At 41.4% G+C, this 23247-nt stretch overlaps 3 protein-coding genes across 3 annotated transcripts; all 3 read left to right on the top strand.

The window, feature by feature from the left end:
• Positions 1 to 1262: 1262 nt before the first annotated feature.
• On the top strand, positions 1263 to 7202 carry LOC109042773 (uncharacterized). The gene has a single exon (XM_019059698.2). The coding sequence runs from the start codon at positions 1503 to 1505 to the stop codon at positions 4389 to 4391; it is 2889 nt and encodes a 962-aa protein (XP_018915243.2). The 5' UTR covers positions 1263 to 1502; the 3' UTR covers positions 4392 to 7202.
• A 1253-nt stretch (positions 7203 to 8455) lies between these two features.
• On the top strand, positions 8456 to 12493 carry LOC140225285 (uncharacterized). Its single transcript, XM_072303585.1, has one exon. It carries the CDS (start codon positions 8456 to 8458, stop codon positions 12491 to 12493), a length of 4038 nt encoding a protein of 1345 aa, XP_072159686.1.
• A 2712-nt stretch (positions 12494 to 15205) lies between these two features.
• Positions 15206 to 19939, top strand: LOC140225284 (uncharacterized). The gene has a single exon (XM_072303584.1). It carries the CDS (start codon positions 15206 to 15208, stop codon positions 19937 to 19939), a length of 4734 nt encoding a protein of 1577 aa, XP_072159685.1.
• Positions 19940 to 23247: the final 3308 nt, after the last annotated feature.

Genomic DNA, 23247 nt, shown 5'->3' with positions numbered 1-23247 from the left:
GATTGGACTACATTTTGCAATAAGGAATCACTAATTTTGACTCATCCACAAAAGCACCCATCTCCATAGGAAAAAGCAAAGTGAAAGAGAGGAATGTAGAAAAAGTAGAAGAAGAAAAGATAACAAAACAGAAAAAGGAAGAAGAGATAATGGGAAAAAGAAAGTAATCGGTATACTAGTTTTTTTTTTTTTTTTATTTATTTATTGCTTAAAAAGTTTCTCATCAACCATCATTAAGGCTCAAATAGCATTGATCTCCGAATTTATCTTTAGCCCTACTCGATTATATTGCTTAAATGGATCGTATTCGATACATCAAACATGTGAGATTGTATCGATATCGATTGGTTCAACATGTAAACATAGCTTCAAAAGTCAATTGAGTAACCTGAGGGAACGGGTTTCTTTGTGATAGTTTGTTTATTCTTACGAGTTAATGGCATCGCAAGGTGAAATAGTTAGGAATTTTCTCAACTAACTAACTATTGTAACTGCGCGGTCTCTAAAATATATTTTCTCTGAGCGCACAAACAGGCAGCTGTTGAGTTGGTTGTACGTTTTGGTTATGCTCGCGACACGTCATAACTCCAACGTCAAGTCTCGTCATGAGACCAGTAAGTGACGTCTTCAGCGTGCGTGCAGAGACATGACGCGCTTCCCTCCGCTTTGAAGTTATCGCTCTCTTGAGATGCACCCTTAAAGGACGGTTTACTCTCTTTGTTTGTGCAATGTCTGATTTCCCCTTTCTAAAAAATAATAATAATTATGATAAATTCATGGAATCAATTTCTCAGCATTCTCAACTCATATCAGACCAATTCACAAAATTAAAACGTGTAAAATGATGTAAAATTGCAATGTTCCCAAACGGTCTCCATTTCAAGCATTACGATCAATGTAGCTTAACCTTGGTGATCGGGCGAACAACTCTGCACTAGACGTCAACTTTCAACCGCGCAGTAATGAGATCCTTTGTTCAGCAGCGCGCAAGCGCCGCCGCCAATGACAAGTCAGCGCGCAATCGCAGTACCTGCCGCAGCCAATCACAAGTCACCGCGGCGCACGAGATTTGAACTTCGCCACAACAGAGCCCGCGCAATACAAATTCAGCGGTCAGCGGCAGCTTTCCCGCCCAATTCACTCTTGCTTCGCCAACCGACCAATCACAAGCAAGTTGGTTTCCCGCATTCGCTCACAAAGGAAATCTGCATATAAATATACCCGCAAGTCGCTAATTAATTCACTCTGAATGCAGCACTGCCGTCCAACGTAAAAACGCCGTAACTCCAAAATTTGAAAAAATTGAGTTAGATATGAAAATAGGGTAATTGGGGCATGGGAAATTTAATGGTGAAGTCAAATTTCTGATATCACCGTTAGTTTCCGAGATATGGAGCCCGCGCTTGCCGTACATCCACCGAACGTGGTACCTCGACACAGCAAGAACGCCGCAACCGCCGCGTACACAACAAGAACGCGGCTCATCCAGCGGCGCCGCATGGATGAGCCGCGTTTTTACTGTGCAGGTGGCGCTTGCGACGTTTTTGCTTGGGAGCGATCGGTGTTTTCCGCCAGTTAGCACGATTTTACCTAGCTGCGCTCGCCGTTTCTCCACCCGTCCCGTCCCCCGGTCTGTGTTTTCGGCAAATGTGTGTGCCCGCGTTACCGTTTTACGTATTTTTGGTGTGATTCTCTGTGTTTTATTCACTGTTTTTACGATAACGTGTAGTGTAAAATTCACAATGCTGAAAAGAACTAAAAAAATCTTGTCAGCGGCCCTCCGAGAAAGGGACGAGAATTCGAATATCGCGAGTGAACAAGAAAATAAAAATGTATTTAAAAAAAGTGTGTTCAAAGTGAAATTATTAACTGATAAAGAAAATTGCTCTTTTGGTGATAAACCGTCAAAAAAACGCCCCAAAATCCGGTCACCGTTGAAAGCTTTACATTTTAAAAACAGTGAAGAAGTGCTTACTGAGAAAAATTCCTCTTCAACCACGACAGAGCCTGCCGTCTCACCTGTTCCTGTTCCCGTTGATCCGGCTCTGCTTCCTTTAACTCCGATTTCATCTACAACTACAGAAACGCGAGGAAACGACTTTTTTCACGATAAATCCTGTTCCGAGGAAGGACTTTCTTCAACCTCACCAACCTCTGGTCTCTCACCTATCAATCCGGAAAGCTCATCGTTCAATCTGCCAAGTTCGGTGTCAAGTGTGATTAGTGTTACTGCCCCCCTGGATATTCCTGTGTCACCCACAGTCACGAATAATCCTACTACTTTGATTCCTTGTGAAACAGAAACTAATAATGAATGTGGTGATTCTCCTCCAGTAAATTTAGAAAAGACAGAAAGCTCATCGTTAAATCTGCCAAGTTCGGTGTCAAGTGTGATTAGTGTTACTGCCCCCCTGGATATTCCTGTGTCACCCAAGGTCACGAATAATCTTACTACTTTGATTCCTTGTGAAACAGAAACTAATAATGAAAGTGGTAATTCTTCTCCAGTAAATTTAGAAAAGACAGAAAGCTCATCGTTAAATCTGCCAAGTTCGGTGTCTAGTGTGATTAGTGTTACTGCCCCCCTGGATATTCCTGCGTCACCCACAGTCACGAATAATCTTACTACTTTGATTCCTTGTGAAACAGAAACTAATAATGGAAGTGGTAATTCTTCTCCAGTAAATTCAGAAAAGACGGGGAAGAAAAGAAAAGCCCGCATCGACCCGGCCGAGAAAATAATCGCGAAAAGAAAAGCTCTTTCAGAAAAGCATCCAGTCTTACCATTTATTTGTACGTGTAAGAGAAATTGCTTGTTAAATTTTAATGAAGAAAGAAGGTCAAAAATAAATATTCAGTTTTGGGAATTAAATTGGTGCGAAAGGAAAAATTTTATTTTGCATTTGTGCTCAAAATCGGAGGTAATCAGGAGGCGACAATTCTCGAATGAAATTAGAAAAAATTCATTTTCCTATTTTCTAATGACTGAAAGTGGCAAACTTCTCGAAGTATGTAAGGGTTTTTTTCTTACAACTTTAGGATTCAAGCCAACAAATGATCGATTTGTGCATGATACTCTTAAAGTACAAGACAAAAGCACCATTCTACCTGTTTTTAACGACGGGCGAGGCAAAGCTCCATCTGTTAAAAGGAGTCCTTGGGAGCTCGTCGATGAGCATATTGAATCATTTCATCCAGTGATTTCTCATTATCGACGGGAACATGCTCCAAATATGCGTTATCTACCAAGTGATATTTCGATATCAATAATGCATGCGGATTGGAAGCAGAAATATCCGAACACCCCAATTTGTTATGAAACATACAGAAGGCAAGTTAAGAAGAAACGAATATCGTTTGCAAAGCTCGGGCTGGAGGAGTGTGAAAGCTGCGAAGAATTCAAGTTGCACGAGCATAAAGATGTGAATAATTTGCAAGAAAATTGTGACGTGTGTCGATCCTGGAAACAACACATAGACCTGGCAAACGCAGCCCGAAAATTATACCGGCAGCATGCGGACAACGACTTCAGCACAAATGGCACGGTATGTTTTTCAGCCGATCTCCAAAAGATCATAATGCTTCCTCGTGTCGATATGTTCAAAAAAGTGTTATTTTTACAACGGCTTATCGCCTACCATGAAACTTTTGCGCCAGTAGGAACTAAATGTAAAAAAATTCAACCTCACGCTTTCATTTGGAATGAAGCCATAACTGGTCGATTGAAAGAGGATATAATCAGCATTTTTTACAAATTTTTCTTGATGCAGAGAGATGCAACCAAAATCATAGTATGGCTAGATAACTGTGCCGGCCAAAATAAAAATTGGGCACTTTTGAGTTTCCTCGTCTTCATAATTAATTCAACCCAAATTTCAGCGACTGAGATTCATTTCATTTATTTTGAACCGGGCCATTCTTTCATGTCAGCGGATAGCTTTCATCATCAGGTGGAGTTGGCTCTGAAGCGTCAAGGCAAAACTTATGATTTTGGAGATTTTGCCAGCGCCGTTGCCGCAGCAAACAATGGGAAGAACTTGGTAATTCCAATGCAGCATCAGGAGTTTTTCAATTGGGTAGATTATGCATCGCAAGCTAAATTAAAGAACGCCGCTGTAAGAGTTTACTTAAAAGACATTGTGTACTTAAAAGCAGTCCGCGGTGATTTTCAGCTATATTACAAATCTTCTTATGATGGAGACTTTAAAACTTTAGATTTTTTAAAAAAAATTGCAGCAAAAACAGACGGTATGCCTGTCCCAAGCCATCTTTCAAGGCCGCGCGGCTTTCCCTCTGCTAAAAAGGAGAAAATTTTGTCAGAGTTGAAAGGAATAATTCCAGATAATAGGAAAAAATTTTGGTTGGATCTACCCGATGTTTCCGCTGAATAAAACAATCTTAATCTATTAAAATATTGTTTCCTGTGTAATGAGATGAGCTATTCTCCTTGTTTCCTACTGACTTTTAAGTACATGTTAAATCTTTGCTGAAACGATTTTTAATTTTTAAAAGTCGACTGATCGCATGTGTTATTTCTCTGCAAGAAAATTAAAAAAAAATTAAAAAAAAACGCAGAGTTAGATTTGAAACTTTCGAGACTTGAATTGATTTTTTTTTTTGCTCTTCTTTTTCAATAATTTTTCTCCGCGATTACATGCGTATTTTATCAAGACGCGTGAGAGGGAGGAAAATCTTTAGTTTTTAATGTAGATAAGTCATTATAGTTAAAGTTTAGATTTTTAAATACGATTATTTTTCATGTTTTGGCAATATTCGTTGTTCTTAATGTGCTACTTTGTACTCTCAAAGTCATTTCTTTTTAAATTTCACTATTTGATTGTCTGATTAAATTATTGATGCAGCAAGAGTGGGCTCCTTGCAAGTCAAGAATGTGATAATGTTGAGGTGCAATTTACATGACCCATATGAAAAGGAAATCGGATTATTAGTCTGTATTAATGATTTTCAAAGTTGCATAACGAAGGAAGAACTAAGATATGATCCGATAGGTAGGTTAGTAAACTAATAAGTGCGTACTTCAGGTATTCACCGTTTGAGTTTTATTGATTTTTAAATGACATGTCAAAGCAGTTGTTTATTATCATGAAAATTCAGCTTAATTCCTTAATATAAGCACCCACACCATTAAATGTAGATGATTATATTTCATATTTTGGAGGCATCATTTTTTACCTTTTTCTTAATCCATCCTAAGGATTCTTTGTATGCTCCATAATACAGAAAGCGTGCCTTTCTTTATATGCCTGATAAGGGCATTCATTCATTCAGCTATTTTTTCCTACAATTTCTTTTAGAATAACATGTGAAAACTCATAAGGTATCACAATTGCAATTTAGTTTTCAATTTTGTTTCCTCAAGAATCAAGATGCTTCCTTCCCCATTCTTAATAATCTTGTGGGTTTTTTTTTTTTTTGTTCATTCTTCTTTATAATATTATTCGTTAATTTACCAAACTCTCTTGTCATTTCAGCAAAATTAAGTTGAATCTAATTAATTTTTTGTACATAGTTTAAGCGAGAGGTCAAATATTAAAGAGTCAAAGATTAATCACATCTTTTCTTCTTTTCTTTGGTTTGTCAATATCCATACAAAATTTCAAAATTTCTATAATCATATTTTTGCTCATATGCATTTAATCTAAACTGCACCTAGAAGAATTTCTTGTCGATGCAAGTAGAATGTTGATATGATAATGGTCATGTTCTAAATCCAAACGACTTGGGAAAATTTTGAACGGAACACACAGGAATATTTTGAACAGAACACACTTTAAATTTTTAACTTTTTCTTCTGTTCTTCGTATTGAAATTCTAATTGATCTTACAGAAAATATTGAATCGAAATGCTGATAACTCTCTTGAATTAACCATGAAAATAACATCCTACTTGGATCCCTTGGTGATATCTGTGATTCAATATACCCTTTACTGAACTATTTAGTATAAATGGTTTTGCGTAAAATATTAAAATAGAAAGAACAATTAAATAATAAATTCCTGATTAGAATGCCTCTTTGGTGGTTTAGTCCTTCTGTGGAATCATTATTGGGATGTTCAATGATTGCATCACTAAATTATATTACCTACATTTGATCAAATTCACGATTTGCTAAATCGACAATTGGACCGCGTTAAACAGAAAGAAACCAAGCCACATCAGCTATTGACAAATTTAATAGAGCGATTTAATCTTTTACAAGAGAACGGTTTTGCGGATTCCTTTGACATTTTTGAGAAATTGACTTCGTACTACGCAGAAAATTCATTCAAATTCGCAGAAAATCCGCACAACCGTTTTTCGGTAAAAAATTAAATTGCCCAATTCAATTTGGCAATAGCTAATGTGGCTTGGTTCTTTTCTGTTTAACGCGGGGCAATTGGACCACATTTTTTAAAAAGAGAACTTTTTATCGCTCATTTTAGAAGGAAACTATGTACCATTTGTTTACTTATGCATATATTTTTTTATGGATGCGCAGAAATAGTAGTTCTTCATTGGTAAATGTGGTCCAATTCGTTATTCCATCGGAGCGATCTTGAAAATCTAATCAGTCCCTTCAGTGAATTCAGATTATTTTAAAAGAAGGTCAGGAAATATTGGGCATTATTTTTATGAAGGGATGTGTACGAATTTCAACAAAATCTGGCAATCTTGGAAATGACTTAAGAAGGGGTATGAAGGAATTTGGCAGCTGAGAGGAAAGTGTAAGGGTTGGGGTATGAATTGAATGCATGTGAAAGTTAATCACGTGCTTAATGCTCCTGGATTTTGAGAATCACACAAAGACGACTGAAGCCAGATCGAGCGTCGGGTTTTTTCGTCGAAAAGGTAGCGCCCACGGCGCGGCAGATGCACTGCAAGAATGCCGCAAATCCGAGCGATGACCAAGCGGCACTTTCCCACTGTAAGAGCCACTGCGGCCGGCCTAGCCCTACAAACTAAAAACGCCGCTTATCCGAGGCATCCCTGTTCACGCAGCATTATTGAGAGCAATAGGCGCCTTTAGTACGATTTTTTAATAAAGTTAGACTCACAAGTGTGTCAAGAAGCGAAATGACATAAAAAAACTTCAAAAATTTCAAAAGGGATAAAAGGAGAGGATGAAAACTTTGAGAGTCATTTTCTCGGTTCGCGCGGCAGTGGAGTTACGGCGTTCTTGCGTTGCACGGCAGAGCAGTCGACCAAGAAGCACCTCACTCTCAAGCTCTCAACAAGGATCAAGTCAAATCAAGCCAAGCAAGCAGCTGAAGAAACATCCTAAGGAGCTCAGCAAGAAATTGGCGTTTTTTGGATCAAGACCGAAGTTCAGTTTCCCGTTATATTGGCACCAAGGTCAAGCATTAGCGGTCATCATTACACAGAACGAAGCAAATTCATCATTTCAAGCATTCAAAATTATTCACATTCAAGTCATCTCTATTTCGGACTCATACAGTTTGTATACCACCTCCAATTTGGAGAAGCCAATTCTTCGGAATCTGGAATTAATAATAAGTGCAATAGCACACAGCTCTCAATATTCAAACCCTTCTGGTTTTCCTGCTCACTGCAGAAGCCGGTGTACTATACGCCTGGTAACCCTTCAGGTTTCCTATCCACGGATAGTAGCCGATTCACTCTGAGTCTGGTAAAAATAAAAACTCCAAGCAGGATCTCTTCCAGATCATTAAATCAATTTTGCAGTCACCTCAAATCTTTCTCTTCTCACTCTCATTTTCCGAGCCAAGGCAAATTGGGGGGTCGCTGCGGCTCTTCACTTGTCTCGCTTCAATACCTCATATCCTATTCCATCTTTTCTTTCTTTCCTATCATTTCTTCAATTGGTCCCTCGGTAAAATTCACTTTCAACCTTTAGGTCTATTGTTGTTTTTTCATCATTTTTTGAGCCGTCACTCTTCATTTTTTGGTCCCTCGGGCCGGATTATAACTTGCATATTTACAGTCCAGAATTAATTCATAATGGTGAAACGACGCAATCTTCATTCTCCTGAGGTAAATGAAAGTGAAAAATTAGCAGACTCACTTCAGAAAAAACGAGATATAGTTTTTTCTAGGGTTAAGGCCATAGAAAAAACATTCAATGATGAGCTTTCAGATGAAAATTCTGAGCAATTTAAACCTTTGTTTGATCGATTGTCAGGGTTCCAGGATAAATTCGATCTAATTCAAGCAGAATTAATAGGTCTCAATTCTGATTTACCTATTAATTCCAAAATAGACATCGAACAGGCGCAGGTAGAATTTGACGAGACAATACTTGCAGCCGAAGTCCGTTTTCTTTCGCTCACTCCTAAAACATCGAAAATTGAGGTATCCAATAATCATAGTACTCATGTTAAAAGTCATTCATCCTCAAATGTTCGACTTCCAAAACTTGAATTACCTCAATTCACTGGAAAATTAGAGGATTGGAGAAGTTTTTATAATTTATTCATGGTCTCTGTCCATAATGTAAATGAGTTAGCGAAAGTTAAAAAGTTCCAGTACCTTCTCACGTCATTGAAGGGCGAGGCACTGGACTTGGTAAAAGGGTTAGACATCACCGACTCAAATTATGATGTGGCTTGGGAAATATTATGTCAGCGCTTTCAATGTGAAAGAAGGCATATTTTTCATCACTTCAACGGGTTGCTTGACTTGCCAGAAGTGAAGGATGTCCAGCAAATTCCTGCACTTCTGACAAAATACAGGGAGCACACCCAGGCATTGGAGGGCCTCGATCACAAACTGTCCGAGTACTCTTCAATGCTCACTGCAGTCATGGTACAAAAGTTAAATAATTACTTTCGAAAACGGTTTGATGATTTTCGAGGCACGGAAACGAAATATCCCACCATCGATAGCCTAGTGGATTTCCTCGAAAAAGAGTGCCTTCAATTAGATGGTTCGGCAGCCAAGTCAACTAAGCCGAAACACAAGCAACCACCATCAAAGCAGACACTCACGGCCTCAGTTAAGCCGAAACAGAGTTCGTCTCAACAAAAATGTCCATGCTGCACTCAAGACCATCCCATTTATTTTTGCGAATCATTTTTAGCTAAATCAATCCCTGAACGCCGATCATTCGTCAAAGAGAAAAACCTGTGTTTCAACTGCATGAAATTCAATCACTCCAGTTCGGTTTGTAAGAACCAATACACCTGCAAAACATGCCATAAAAGGCATAATTCACTTCTACACTTAGAAGACACGTCAAATCAAGATTCATCAAAACCTCCCAAGACAGCTATGGTTTCCAACTCAAAACCAAAGGAATACGCATGCATTCTAGGAACTGCTCTAGTTCTAGTCAAAGATTCATTTGGTGGTTATCAACCTGTCAGAGGACTCATCGACAGTGCTGCCATGTCTACATTTATAACTAAGCGCTGTGCAAACAAATTGGGTCTAAAAATCCACAAAGAAGCGCCTCCAATTTCAGGGTTAGGCAATCAAGCAGTCAATGATATTCATGGTACTGTGGAATGTGAGATCAAGTCTCGCATTGAATCGCAGCCAGTGTTCACATCAACAGCAACAATAATGACAAAAATCACCACCGATCTGCCAAATATAAGTCTTCCCAACACAATGAGCAAACCTCTCAGGACATTGATTTTGGCGGATCCAGAGTGGATGAAACCAGGCCCAGTAGATCTACTTATTGGAGCCGACCTGTATCCTCACATTTATGATGGCAGAAAAATCATTCTCGATGAAAATTGGCCAATAGCGCTAAGCAGCATTTATGGATGGGTTATGACGGGCAAATTTAGCGCCCCGCATGACGCAACACGCATAGCAGCAGTGACAACCTCAGAATCAGCACCAATCACTGCTTTGCTGTCCATCAATTCAGAACCAATTGAAACTTGCCTTCGACGACATTGGGAGATAGAGGAACCCCCGTCAAGGCCAGTCAAAAGTCCAAATGACCTCTTAGCTGAGGAACTTTTCGTGGAAAAACACGCAAGAGATGAAATAATCGAATGCGCCGGTGAATGCAACATGGAGCTGAAAAAGTGGTCAAGCAATGACCCAGAAATATTGGAGGACTTGCCGGAGTCCAATCTCAAAACTCCAGTAGAATTTTCAGATGCAGACAGTTCCGAATCGCTTCTCGGATTACAATGGCAGCCAAGCAGCGATATATTCTCATTCAAGGTTGAGAAAATCACACCGGTGTACACAAAAAGAGGTATCGCCTCAGTTGTCGCCCAAATCTTTGATCCACTTGGCCTGATATCACCAATTATGCTAAAAGGCAAGCAATTTCTTCAACAACTGTGGTTATTAGGCATAGATTGGGACGAGGCGGTGCCCCTCGAGCTTCAAGCACAGTGGAAAAAGTACACCGAAGAACTCATCAAAATTTCCGAGATCCGTATTCCGCGTCATGTGTCTCTGATCAATGGAGTAAAATTTGATCTTGTCGGTTTTAGCGACGCCAGTAAATTAGGATACAGCGGCAATGTGTATCTGAGGGTCGAAAGCAGCTCCGGTGAGGTCAAAACCAGCCTTTTAATGGCGAAAACTAAGGTGGCACCGCTCAAACCGATGAGCATCCCCAGGCTGGAGTTGCAGGGGGCGGCGCTATTAACAGAGCTACTAGATGCTGCTCACTACATATGTTCAATGGCTCATCCAATCAGGAAGGTGTTCGCCTATTCAGACTCCACAGTCGTCTTATCATGGCTCCAAACTCCTCCCTACCGGCTCAAAGTATTCGTCGCTAATCGAGTTACTCGAATTTTAGAAGTATTAACACCTCAACATTGGGGGCATGTCAAGTCTGAAGATAATCCGAGCGATCTGGCCAGCCGAGGCTGCATGCCAGACAGATTGGCCGACAACAGTTTATGGTGGCATGGACCAAAATGGTTGCAAGAGCCAGAAGAAAAATGGCCGAAGTTGAGTCCATTTGACCCAGAAAGCAAAGCAGAAATCATCGACAAACTACCGGACATCGTCACGCTGGTACAAAATAAACAAGAATCATGGGAGGAAACTTTCTTAAAATCATTTTCAGGATTTGTTCCTCTGCTCAGAACCACCGTTTGGATGTTGAGATTTACCCATAATACCCGGCATCCTTCCCAGAAAAGAACTGGACAGATTTCCAGTGCGGAGCTACAAGAAGCCCGGCACTGGTGGATAAAAATTATTCAAGGCAAAGAATTTAAATCAGAGATCAAAACATTGAGCGAGAAAAAAGAGAGCCCTGCCTCTTTATGCAAACTTCGTCCTTTTTTAGATGAACAGGGATTATTGCGAGTCGGTGGTCGACTCAGGCACTCAGACATGAGCTACGACTTCAAATTTCCCATTTTATTGCCTAAAAATCATCATTTCACTCGACTGGTAATCGACTATTATCATGATATGACACTTCACGGCGGTCCCAGCTCAACTTTAGCAGCAATCAATCAGCGATTTTGGATAATTAATGGGCGTGCTGTAGTCAGATCTAAACTTCAAAAGTGCATCCAGTGCTTTAAAGTCAGACCAAAATTCACGCAGCCACTTATGGGCGATTTACCAAAATGGAGGGTTCAGGCAGCATATCCGTTTCTCAATACAGCGTGTGACTACGGCGGACCATTCCAAGTCAAAGAAAACAAGCTCAGAAATGCAAGGCAAACGAAGGGGTATCTAGCCCTATTTATTTGTATGGCTACTAAAGCAGTACACCTGGAATTTGTAAGCGAATTGACTACAAAGGCCTTTGAAGGGGCATTAGCTCGATTTGTCTCTCGCAGAGGATTATGCAAAAATATGTTCTCTGATAACGGTACCAACTTCGTAGGAATGAATAACTCTTTAAAAGAGCTATATGCATTCTTAAAAACTAATGAAACAAGCATTGCGGAAAATCTAAGCAAAAAGGAAATCAATTGGCATTTTCAGCCCGCTTCCGCGCCAAATTTTGGTGGACTACATGAAGCAGGGATAAAATCCGCAAAACATCATCTCAAAAGAATCATGGGTACTCAAATTTTCACCTTCGAGGAAATGACTACACTCGTGACTCGAGTGGAGGCAATAATGAACTCTAGGCCGCTCTGCCCGCTATCAACAGATCCCTCAGATATGGACGCCTTGACCCCAGGTCATTTTCTTGTTGGTCGCCCACTCAACGCCTTACCCGAAGAAAATCTAACAGAAACCCCTTCTAATCGTGTGGATAGATGGGGCTTGATAAACAAAGCCAGTCAACATTTTTGGCAAACATGGAAAAATGAGTACATCAACTGTTTGAGGCAGCGATCAAAATGGACTCAAGAAACTGATCCAATAAAAATTGATGATCTCGTCATTATTCAAGACAATAATTTACCTCCTCAGCAATGGAGGTTAGGACGAATCACCAAGTGCTTTCCGGGCCCTGATGACGTCACACGCGTCGTCGATGTCAAGACCACCACGGGGACTTTACGGCGCCCGGTTTCCAAGCTTTGCCGCCTCCCCATAAGTTCAGACAAGGACCAATAGGGCGTCTTCTCGCCAACAGGGATTGCGCGCGAAATTCAACTTCAGTAATCATTTGTCCCGCCAAAATTTTGCGCGCGCAAAAAATTTTTTCCCTATAAAAGGAGGACATCACGAATAAAATTTCATTCACCTGCAACCTTTCGAGAAGTCAAGTCAAGTACCTGGAGCACGATGGATATTTTGTCAACGCTATTGAACTTTGACCCCGCCAAGGAGCTGCCTGACAACTTCACCACAAGAACTCAAACACGACCAACAAGGTTGGCTCAGCTAATAGAGCCAATTCCATTGAAACCGGCACGGCAATCCAAGCGACGATCGGCTGACCCTCACGACCACCTACCGGCATCTGTTGTCAAAAACAAAGAATGGAAAGCAGCTCCACCGAGAAAAAAGGTCACAGCAAAAAAAATCACAGCGCCTTCCAAAATCCGCCGTGAGCCCAAAGGAAAGCAGCTAAAGTCAAGAAACCTGTCACATTATTCACCATGCCATCACCAGTTGAACGATCAACAGAAACCATGCACCCCACCCAGGTCACGAACACCACCTCCAAGCAACGGGCATCATTTTATTCCTTGCCGTGGATCGGAGCGATTTTCCCCGGATCGCATACCAAACTTCATACCCTTCTCTTCGCCGACGGTGTTCTACTACGATAACACTGGAAATAACAAAGTCGATCAAAGGAAAAGACGTTATCAAGTATACAAGAGCAAAGCAAAATTCGGAGAGAAACCTACGGGTACCCAGCTACGCAATCGCAAACGCTCCGCTCGACATCATCGCCGATTGTTCGACTAAGCTTCAAGCTTAACCATCACATAAAACGGCCCTTTTCAGGGCCACCAAATATGAGCTTCTAAACTAACAAATTTTTTGAAATCACTTCTCTGTTGAACGCGCACTCGTTCAACGGGGGGAGTATGTCTGATTTCCCCTTTATAAAAAATAATAATAATTATAATAAATTCTTGAAATCAATTTCTCAGCATTCTCAACTCATATCAGACCAATTCACAAAATTAAAACGTGTAAAATGATGTAAAATTGCGATGTTCCCAAACGGTCTCCATTTCAAGCATTACGATCAATGTAGCTTAACCTTGGTGATCGGGCGAACAACTCTGCACTAGACGTCAACTTTCAACCGCGCAGTAATGAGATCCTTTGTTCAGCAGCACGCAAGCGCCGCCGCCAATGACGAGTCAGCGCGCAATCGCAGTACCTGCCGCAGCCAATCACAAGTCACCGCGGCGCACGAGATTTGAACTTCGCCACAACAGAGCCCGCGCAATACAAATTCAGCGGCCAGCGGCAGCTTTCCCGCCCAATTCACTCTTGCTTCGCCAACCGACCAATCACAAGCAAGTTGGTTTCCCGCATTCGCACACAAAGGAAATCTGCATATAAATATACCCGCAAGTCGCTAATTAATTCACTCTGAATGCAGCAGTCGACCAAGAAGCACCTCACTCTCAAGCTCTCAACAAGGATCAAGTCAAATCAAGCCAAGCAAGCAGCTGAAGAAACATCCTAAGGAGCTCAGCAAGAAATTGGCGTTTTTTGGATCAAGACCGAAGTTCAGTTTCCCGTTATATTGGCACCAAGGTCAAGCATTAGCGGTCATCATTACACAGAACGAAGCAAATTCATCTTTTCAAGCATTCAAAATTATTCACATTCAAGTCATCTCTATTTCGGACTCATACAGTTTGTATACCACCTCCAATTTGGAGAAGCCAATTCTTCGGAATCTGGAATTAATAATAAGTGCAATAGCACACAGCTCTCAATATTCAAACCCTTCTGGTTTTCCTGCTCACTGCAGAAGCCGGTGTACTATACGCCTGGTAACCCTTCAGGTTTCCTATCCAAGGATAGTAGCCGATTCACTCTGAGTCTGGTAAAAATAAAAACTCCAAGCAGGATCTCTTCCAGATCATTAAATCAATTTTGCAGTCACCTCAAATCTTTCTCTTCTCACTCTCATTTTCCGAGCCAAGGCAAATTGGGGGGTCGCTGCGGCTCTTCACTTGTCTCGCTTCAATACCTCATATCCTATTCCATCTTTTCTTTCTTTCCTATCATTTCTTCAATTGGTCCCTCGGTACAATTCACTTTCAACCTTTAGGTCTGTTGTTGTTTTTTCATCATTTTTTGAGCCGTCACTCTTCATTTTTTGGTCCCTCGGGCCGGATTATAACTTGCATATTTACAGTCCAGAATTAATTCATAATGGTGAAACGACGCAATCTTCATTCTCCTGAGGTAAATGAAAGTGAAAAATTAGCAGACTCACTTCAGAAAAAACGAGATATAGTTTTTTCTAGGGTTAAGGCCATAGAAAAAACATTCAATGATGAGCTTTCAGATGAAAATTCTGAGCAATTTAAACCTTTGTTCGATCGATTGTCAGGGTTCCAGGATAAATTCGATCTAATTCAAGCAGAATTAATAGGTCTCAATTCTGATTTACCTATTAATTCCAAAATAGACATCGAACAGGCGCAGGTAGAATTTGACGAGACAATACTTGCAGCCGAAGTCCGTTTTCTTTCGCTCACTCCTAAAACATCGAAAATTGAGGTATCCAATAATCATAGTACTCATGTTAAAAGTCATTCATCCTCAAATGTTCGACTTCCAAAACTTGAATTACCTCAATTCACTGGAAAATTAGAGGATTGGAGAAGTTTTTATAATTTATTCATGGTCTCTGTCCATAATGTAAATGAGTTAGCGAAAGTTAAAAAGTTCCAGTACCTTCTCACGTCATTGAAGGGCGAGGCACTGGACTTGGTAAAAGGGTTAGACATCACCGACTCAAATTATGATGTGGCTTGGGAAATATTATGTCAGCGCTTTCAATGTGAAAGAAGGCATATTTTTCATCACTTCAACGGGTTGCTTGACTTGCCAGAAGTGAAGGATGTCCAGCAAATTCCTGCACTTCTGACAAAATACAGGGAGCACACCCAGGCATTGGAGGGCCTCGATCACAAACTGTCCGAGTACTCTTCAATGCTCACTGCAGTCATGGTACAAAAGTTAAATAATTACTTTCGAAAACGGTTTGATGATTTTCGAGGCACGGAAACGAAATATCCCACCATCGATAGCCTAGTGGATTTCCTCGAAAAAGAGTGCCTTCAATTAGATGGTTCGGCAGCCAAGTCAACTAAGCCGAAACACAAGCAACCACCATCAAAGCAGACACTCACGGCCTCAGTTAAGCCGAAACAGAGTTCGTCTCAACAAAAATGTCCATGCTGCACTCAAGACCATCCCATTTATTTTTGCGAATCATTTTTAGCTAAATCAATCCCTGAACGCCGATCATTCGTCAAAGAGAAAAACCTGTGTTTCAACTGCATGAAATTCAATCACTCCAGTTCGGTTTGTAAGAACCAATACACCTGCAAAACATGCCATAAAAGGCATAATTCACTTCTACACTTAGAAGACACGTCAAATCAAGATTCATCAAAACCTCCCAAGACAGCTATGGTTTCCAACTCAAAACCAAAGGAATACGCATGCATTCTAGGAACTGCTCTAGTTCTAGTCAAAGATTCATTTGGTGGTTATCAACCTGTCAGAGGACTCATCGACAGTGCTGCCATGTCTACATTTATAACTAAGCGCTGTGCACACAAATTGGGTCTAAAAATCCACAAGGAAGCGCCTCCAATTTCAGGGTTAGGCAACCAGGCAGTCAATGATATTCATGGTACTGTAGAATGTGAGATCAAGTCTCGCATTGAATCGCAGCCAGTATTCACATCAACAGCGACAATAATGACAAAAATCACCACCGATCTGCCAAATATAAGTCTTCCCAACACAATGAGCAAACCTCTCAGGACATTGACTTTGGCAGATCCAGAGTGGATGAAACCAGGCCCGGTAGATCTACTAATTGGAGCCGACCTGTACCCTCATATTTATGATGGCAGAAAAATCATTCTCGATGAAAATTGGCCAATAGCGCTAAGCAGCATTTATGGATGGGTTATGACGGGCAAATTTAGCGCCCCGCATGACGCAACACGCATAGCAGCAGTGACAACCTCAGAATCAGCACCAATCACTGCTTTGCTGTCCATCAATTCAGAACCAATTGAAACTTGCCTTCGACGACATTGGGAGATAGAGGAGCCCCCGTCAAGGCCAGTCAAAAGTCCAAATGACCTCTTAGCTGAGGAACTTTTCACGGAAAAGCACTCAAGAGACAGCGATGGTAGATATTCAGTCCCTATGCTTCTCACCGAAGAAAAAATGAATCTTGGGGATTCTTATCATCTTGCAAAAAATCGACTGATCAAGTTAGAGCATCGATTAAATGGAAACCCAGACTTCAGAAACGCGTACAAAGATTTCATGAAGGAATATGAGGAGCTCGGGCATATGAAACAAGTAGATAATGATTCGATAGGTCAGGGCAAATATTACATTCCCCACCATGGGATATGGAAACAAACCAGCACAAGCTCAAAAATGCGAGTGGTTTTTGATGCCTCAATGAAAACTACGTCTGGCAAAGCATTAAACGATGTGGTTCTGAAGGGAGAAAAATTACAGACAGACATCATTCAAGTGTTAACTCTATTCAGATTTCCGCGTTATGTTTTCACAGCAGATGTTTGCAAAATGTACCGCCAAATTTTAGTTAATCAAGAGGATCGGCCATATCAGCGAATATTATGGCGCGAAGATCCTTCTCAGCCCATCAAGGAATATGAACTGCAAACAGTTACATATGGAGTAACATCCTCTCCTTATGTATGTCTGCGCACCATGCGCCAGCACGGCGAAAATACTGGCGAAAAATATCCCGTAGCCAAAGAAATTCTCACAAAAAAGGTTTTCGTCGATGACATTTTGGCCGGAGCAGATTCTATTCAAGAGACAAAACACGCAAGAGATGAAATAATCGAATGCGCCGGTGAATGCAACATGGAGCTGAAAAAGTGGTCAAGCAATGACCCAGAAATATTGGTGGACTTGCCGGAGTCCAATCTCAAAACTCCAGTAGAATTTTCAGATGCAGACAGTTCCGAATCGCTTCTCGGATTACAATGGCAGCCAAGCAGCGATATATTCTCATTCAAGGTTGAGAAAATCACACCGGTGTACACAAAAAGAGGTATCGCCTCAGTTGTCGCCCAAATCTTTGATCCACTTGGCCTGATATCACCAATTATGCTAAAAGGCAAGCAATTTCTTCAACAACTGTGGTTATTAGGCATAGATTGGGACGAGGCGGTGCCCCTCGAGCTTCAAGCACAGTGGAAAAAGTACACCGAAGAACTCATCAAAATTTCCGAGATCCGTATTCCGCGTCATGTGTCTCTGATCAATGGAGTAAAATTTGATCTTGTCGGTTTTAGCGACGCCAGTAAATTAGGATACAGCGGCAATGTGTATCTGAGGGTCGAAAGCAGCTCCGGTGAGGTCAAAACCAGCCTTTTAATGGCGAAAACTAAGGTGGCACCGCTCAAACCGATGAGCATCCCCAGGCTGGAGTTGCAGGGGGCGGCGCTATTAACAGAGCTACTAGATGCTGCTCACTACATATGTTCAATGGCTCATCCAATCAGGAAGGTGTTCGCCTATTCAGACTCCACAGTCGTCTTATCATGGCTCCAAACTCCTCCCTACCGGCTCAAAGTATTCGTCGCTAATCGAGTTACTCGAATTTTAGAAGTATTAACACCTCAACATTGGGGGCATGTCAAGTCTGAAGATAATCCGAGCGATCTGGCCAGCCGAGGCTGCATGCCAGACAGATTGGCCGACAACAGTTTATGGTGGCATGGACCAAAATGGTTGCAAGAGCCAGAAGAAAAATGGCCGAAGTTGAGTCCATTTGACCCAGAAAGCAAAGCAGAAATCATCGACAAACTACCGGACATCGTCACGCTGGTACAAAATAAACAAGAATCATGGGAGGAAACTTTCTTAAAATCATTTTCAGGATTTGTTCCTCTGCTCAGAACCACCGTTTGGATGTTGAGATTTATCCATAATACCCGGCATCCTACCCAGAAAAGAACTGGACAGATTTCCAGTGCGGAGCTACAAGAAGCCCGGCACTGGTGGATAAAAATTATTCAAGGCAAAGAATTTAAAGCAGAGATCAAAACACTGAGCGAGAAAAAAGAGAGCCCTGCCTCTTTATGCAAACTTCGTCCTTTTTTAGATGAACAGGGATTATTGCGAGTCGGTGGTCGACTCAGGCACTCAGACATGAGCTACGACTTCAAATTTCCCATTTTATTGCCTAAAAATCATCATTTCACTCAACTGGTAATCGACTATTATCATGATATGACACTTCACGGCGGTCCCAGCTCAACTTTAGCAGCAATCAATCAGCGATTTTGGATAATTAATGGGCGTGCTGTAGTCAGATCTAAACTTCAAAAGTGCATCCAGTGCTTTAAAGTCAGACCAAAATTCACGCAGCCACTTATGGGCGATTTACCAAAATGGAGGGTTCAGGCAGCATATCCGTTTCTCAATACAGCGTGTGACTACGGCGGACCATTCCAAGTCAAAGAAAACAAGCTCAGAAATGCAAGGCAAACGAAGGGGTATCTAGCCCTATTTATTTGTATGGCTACTAAAGCAGTACACCTGGAATTTGTAAGCGAATTGACTACAAAGGCCTTTGAAGGCGCATTAGCTCGATTTGTCTCTCGCAGAGGATTATGCAAAAATATGTTCTCTGATAACGGTACCAACTTCGTAGGAATGAATAACTCTTTAAAAGAGCTATATGCATTCTTAAAAACTAATGAAACAAGCATTGCGGAAAATCTAAGCAAAAAGGAAATCAATTGGCATTTTCAGCCCGCTTCCGCGCCAAATTTTGGTGGACTACATGAAGCAGGGATAAAATCCGCAAAACATCATCTCAAAAGAATCATGGGTACTCAAATTTTCACCTTCGAGGAAATGACTACACTCGTGACTCGAGTGGAGGCAATAATGAACTCTAGGCCGCTCTGCCCGCTATCAACAGATCCCTCAGATATGGACGCCTTGACCCCAGGTCATTTTCTTGTTGGTCGCCCACTCAACGCCTTACCCGAAGAAAATCTAACAGAAACCCCTTCTAATCGTGTGGATAGATGGGGCTTGATAAACAAAGCCAGTCAACATTTTTGGCAAACATGGAAAAATGAGTACATCAACTGTTTGAGGCAGCGATCAAAATGGACTCAAGAAACTGATCCAATAAAAATTGATGATCTCGTCATTATTCAAGACAATAATTTACCTCCTCAGCAATGGAGATTAGGACGAATCACCAAGTGCTTTCCGGGCCCTGATGACGTCACACGCGTCGTCGATGTCAAGACCACCACGGGGACTTTACGGCGCCCGGTTTCCAAGCTTTGCCGCCTCCCCATAAGTTCAGACAAGCACCAAATATGAGCTTCTAAACTAACAAATTTTTTTAAAACACTTCTCTGTTGAACGCGTGCTCGTTCAACGGGGGGAGTATGTCTGATTTCCCCTTTATAAAAAATAATAATAATTATAATAAATTCTAGAAATCAATTTCTCAGCATTCTCAACTCATATCAGACCAATTCACAAAATTAAAACGTGTAAAATGATGTAAAATTGCGATGTTCCCAAACGGTCTCCATTTCAAGCATTACGATCAATGTAGCTTAACCTTGGTGATCGGGCGAACAACTCTGCACTAGACGTCAACTTTCAACCGCGCAGTAATGAGATCCTTTGTTCAGCAGCACGCAAGCGCCGCCGCCAATGACGAGTCAGCGCGCAATCGCAGTACCTGCCGCAGCCAATCACAAGTCACCGCGGCGCACGAGATTTGAACTTCGCCACAACAGAGCCCGCGCAATACAAATTCAGCGGCCAGCGGCAGCTTTCCCGCCCAATTCACTCTTGCTTCGCCAACCGACCAATCACAAGCAAGTTGGTTTCCCGCATTCGCACACAAAGGAAATCTGCATATAAATATACCCGCAAGTCGCTAATTAATTCACTCTGAATGCAGCAGTCGACCAAGAAGCACCTCACTCTCAAGCTCTCAACAAGGATCAAGTCAAATCAAGCCAAGCAAGCAGCTGAAGAAACATCCTAAGGAGCTCAGCAAGAAATTGGCGTTTTTTGGATCAAGACCGAAGTTCAGTTTCCCGTTATATTGGCACCAAGGTCAAGCATTAGCGGTCATCATTACACAGAACGAAGCAAATTCATCATTTCAAGCATTCAAAATTATTCACATTCAAGTCATCTCTATTTCGGACTCATACAGTTTGTATACCACCTCCAATTTGGAGAAGCCAATTCTTCGGAATCTGGAATTAATAATAAGTGCAATAGCACACAGCTCTCAATATTCAAACCCTTCTGGTTTTCCTGCTCACTGCAGAAGCCGGTGTACTATACGCCTGGTAACCCTTCAGGTTTCCTATCCAAGGATAGTAGCCGATTCACTCTGAGTCTGGTAAAAATAAAAACTCCAAGCAGGATCTCTTCCAGATCATTAAATCAATTTTGCAGTCACCTCAAATCTTTCTCTTCTCACTCTCATTTTCCGAGCCAAGGCAAATTGGGGGGTCGCTGCGGCTCTTCACTTGTCTCGCTTCAATACCTCATATCCTATTCCATCTTTTCTTTCTTTCCTATCATTTCTTCAATTGGTCCCTCGGTACAATTCACTTTCAACCTTTAGGTATATTGTTGTTTTTTTTCATCATTTTTTTAGCCGTCACTCTTCACATTCCATTTAGCTCTTCTCTCATTCTATTTAGCTCTTCTTCTCATTCTATTTAGCTCTTCTACTCATTCTATTTAGCTCTTCTCTCATTCTATTTAGCTCTTCTACTCATTCTATTTAGCTCTTCGCTCATTCTATTTAGCTCTTCTCTCATTCTATTTAGCTCTTCTCTCATTCTATTTAGCTCTTCTTCTCATTCTATTTAGCTGCTCTTTTCCACGACTTATATTTACTCATATATCTTAACAATTTTAACCACCATATTCTCAGTCTTTCAAAAATTGTCTTTTCTTTTTATTCACCAAAAAGTGCCTTTCTTATTCTAGTATACTTACAGTGTTAAATTTAAGTGTAAAAAGACTTGAAGAGTCTGATCACATTGTTGTATTGTATTTTAATTGTATATAATACTGAATAAAAAAAAAAAAAAAAAAAAAAAAAAAAAAATTATAAAGTGTCATGAAATTTTACATCTCGGGAGGGTGGATGGTGGAGTGAGGGTTTCGAAGTGGTGAGTGCCGGACTCCGCGACAAAGGGGAAGAGAGTCCGAAATTTCTTTCAACGTGACGCAATTCATTAGTGGCCAGTCGGTGGAGACCACTTCTAAACGCTTACTCCAGTGCTACCGTATGATGTTACTAAAGATTTCGGAGCTCCCGGAATTATATGGACTTATTTCTACCAAACAGACCTATGTGGAGGTGAGAAATATGGGGTGTGCTCTTGGAAGCTGCATAAGAAGCAATGTAAAAGTGGGCGTGATTCCTTTTGAAGAATTGGAAAAGCGGGATTTTACACTCTATCAAACAGACCTATGTGCCAACTGAATGCAGAACTCACGAGCCGCGGGCATGGCAAGAGAGCGTTGTGGACAGGGCTCATGAGTTTATGCGGAGGCGGGCGGACGGGAGCGACCGCGGAGAGGAGTCTCGTTGCCGCTGACGTCACCGGCGCTTTATTATTATCATTCACTCTTACGCAAAGAGAACTAACGAGCACACCCCATATTTCTCACTTGCACAAAGGTCTGTTTGGTGGAAATACGTCCATATGCAGGGCCGGATTTACTTACTTGCCGCCCATGGCCGCCTGTATTTTGCCGCCCCCTTCTCATTCGTTTTGAAACATCAATAAAACCATCAAGTGAGCGTGCCGGAGGGGGGCATTAAACGCGTTTACTCGTTTTGGACACATTTTTTTCGAAAACTCTGTCAATACTACTAGCAAAAGTTCACGGAACTTCGCGCGAAAAGTTGAGTCCCGTAAACCTATCTCTTTGTGGACAAGGCCTTCCATTTATAAGCATTAAACTAAAAAATTAAGAAAGAACAAACATAAATGTGGTTTAATAATTTTAACTGCCGCCGCCGCTCTGCGCTGATCGCACTGTATTTGGCGCAATGCGGGAAGTATCCATGCAATCTTGTAGGCGCTAATGTGTTACATGCCGACGGCCGCCGCGCCGAGGACTTCTCCTAATCATCTCAAGTCCTCGTCATCATTCCTCTCTGCGCTGAGCTCCAGGCCAAATTGCGTGATTAGTCCCTCTCTTAACTCGACCAATTAAAGATGCTGTCTCTTGTATCACCGAAAAACGACACAATGGACCACTAGACAAGGTACGAATTTAAATAATCTGATACATGTTTCTTAACAAGAATTTCACGTAGAACACGATTCGCGCAACGAAACTTACTGAAACCAACTCCTAACGAAGATATTAACGTTTTCATTTCACATTGTTTACGGGGAATTTGAACTGCCCGCTCACAAGAAACTCAAAGCTCTACGCGAGTCAAATTGCGCACTACAACGGTTTCAGCAAGCCTCTCAATCGAGCTATATACATCTCCCACCGTGTGTTGTTCAAACTATGAGCAATTTGCTATAGGTGAGCCAAAGCGTCAAGATTAAGGTTGCTAGATTGTTATGTCGCAGAGACTGTCATGATAACGTTTAGCGCTCGATGTGAAGCACGTAGAGCGT

Source organism: Bemisia tabaci, chromosome 8 (genome assembly GCF_918797505.1).
Source record: "Bemisia tabaci chromosome 8, PGI_BMITA_v3".
Taxonomy (NCBI): Eukaryota; Metazoa; Arthropoda; class Insecta; order Hemiptera; family Aleyrodidae; genus Bemisia; species Bemisia tabaci.
The sequence above is the reverse complement of the archived record's forward strand: the minus strand, read 5'-3'. Positions and strand labels throughout refer to the sequence as shown.

What these genes read in the sequence shown, in the direction of transcription:
- LOC140225285 (XM_072303585.1), top strand. Translation starts at nt 8,456, where the DNA reads ATGGTCTCTGTCCATAATGTAAATGAGTTAGCGAAAGTTAAAAAGTTC.
- LOC109042773 (XM_019059698.2), top strand. Translation starts at nt 1,503, where the DNA reads ATGAGCCGCGTTTTTACTGTGCAGGTGGCGCTTGCGACGTTTTTGCTT.
- LOC140225284 (XM_072303584.1), top strand. Translation starts at nt 15,206, where the DNA reads ATGGTCTCTGTCCATAATGTAAATGAGTTAGCGAAAGTTAAAAAGTTC.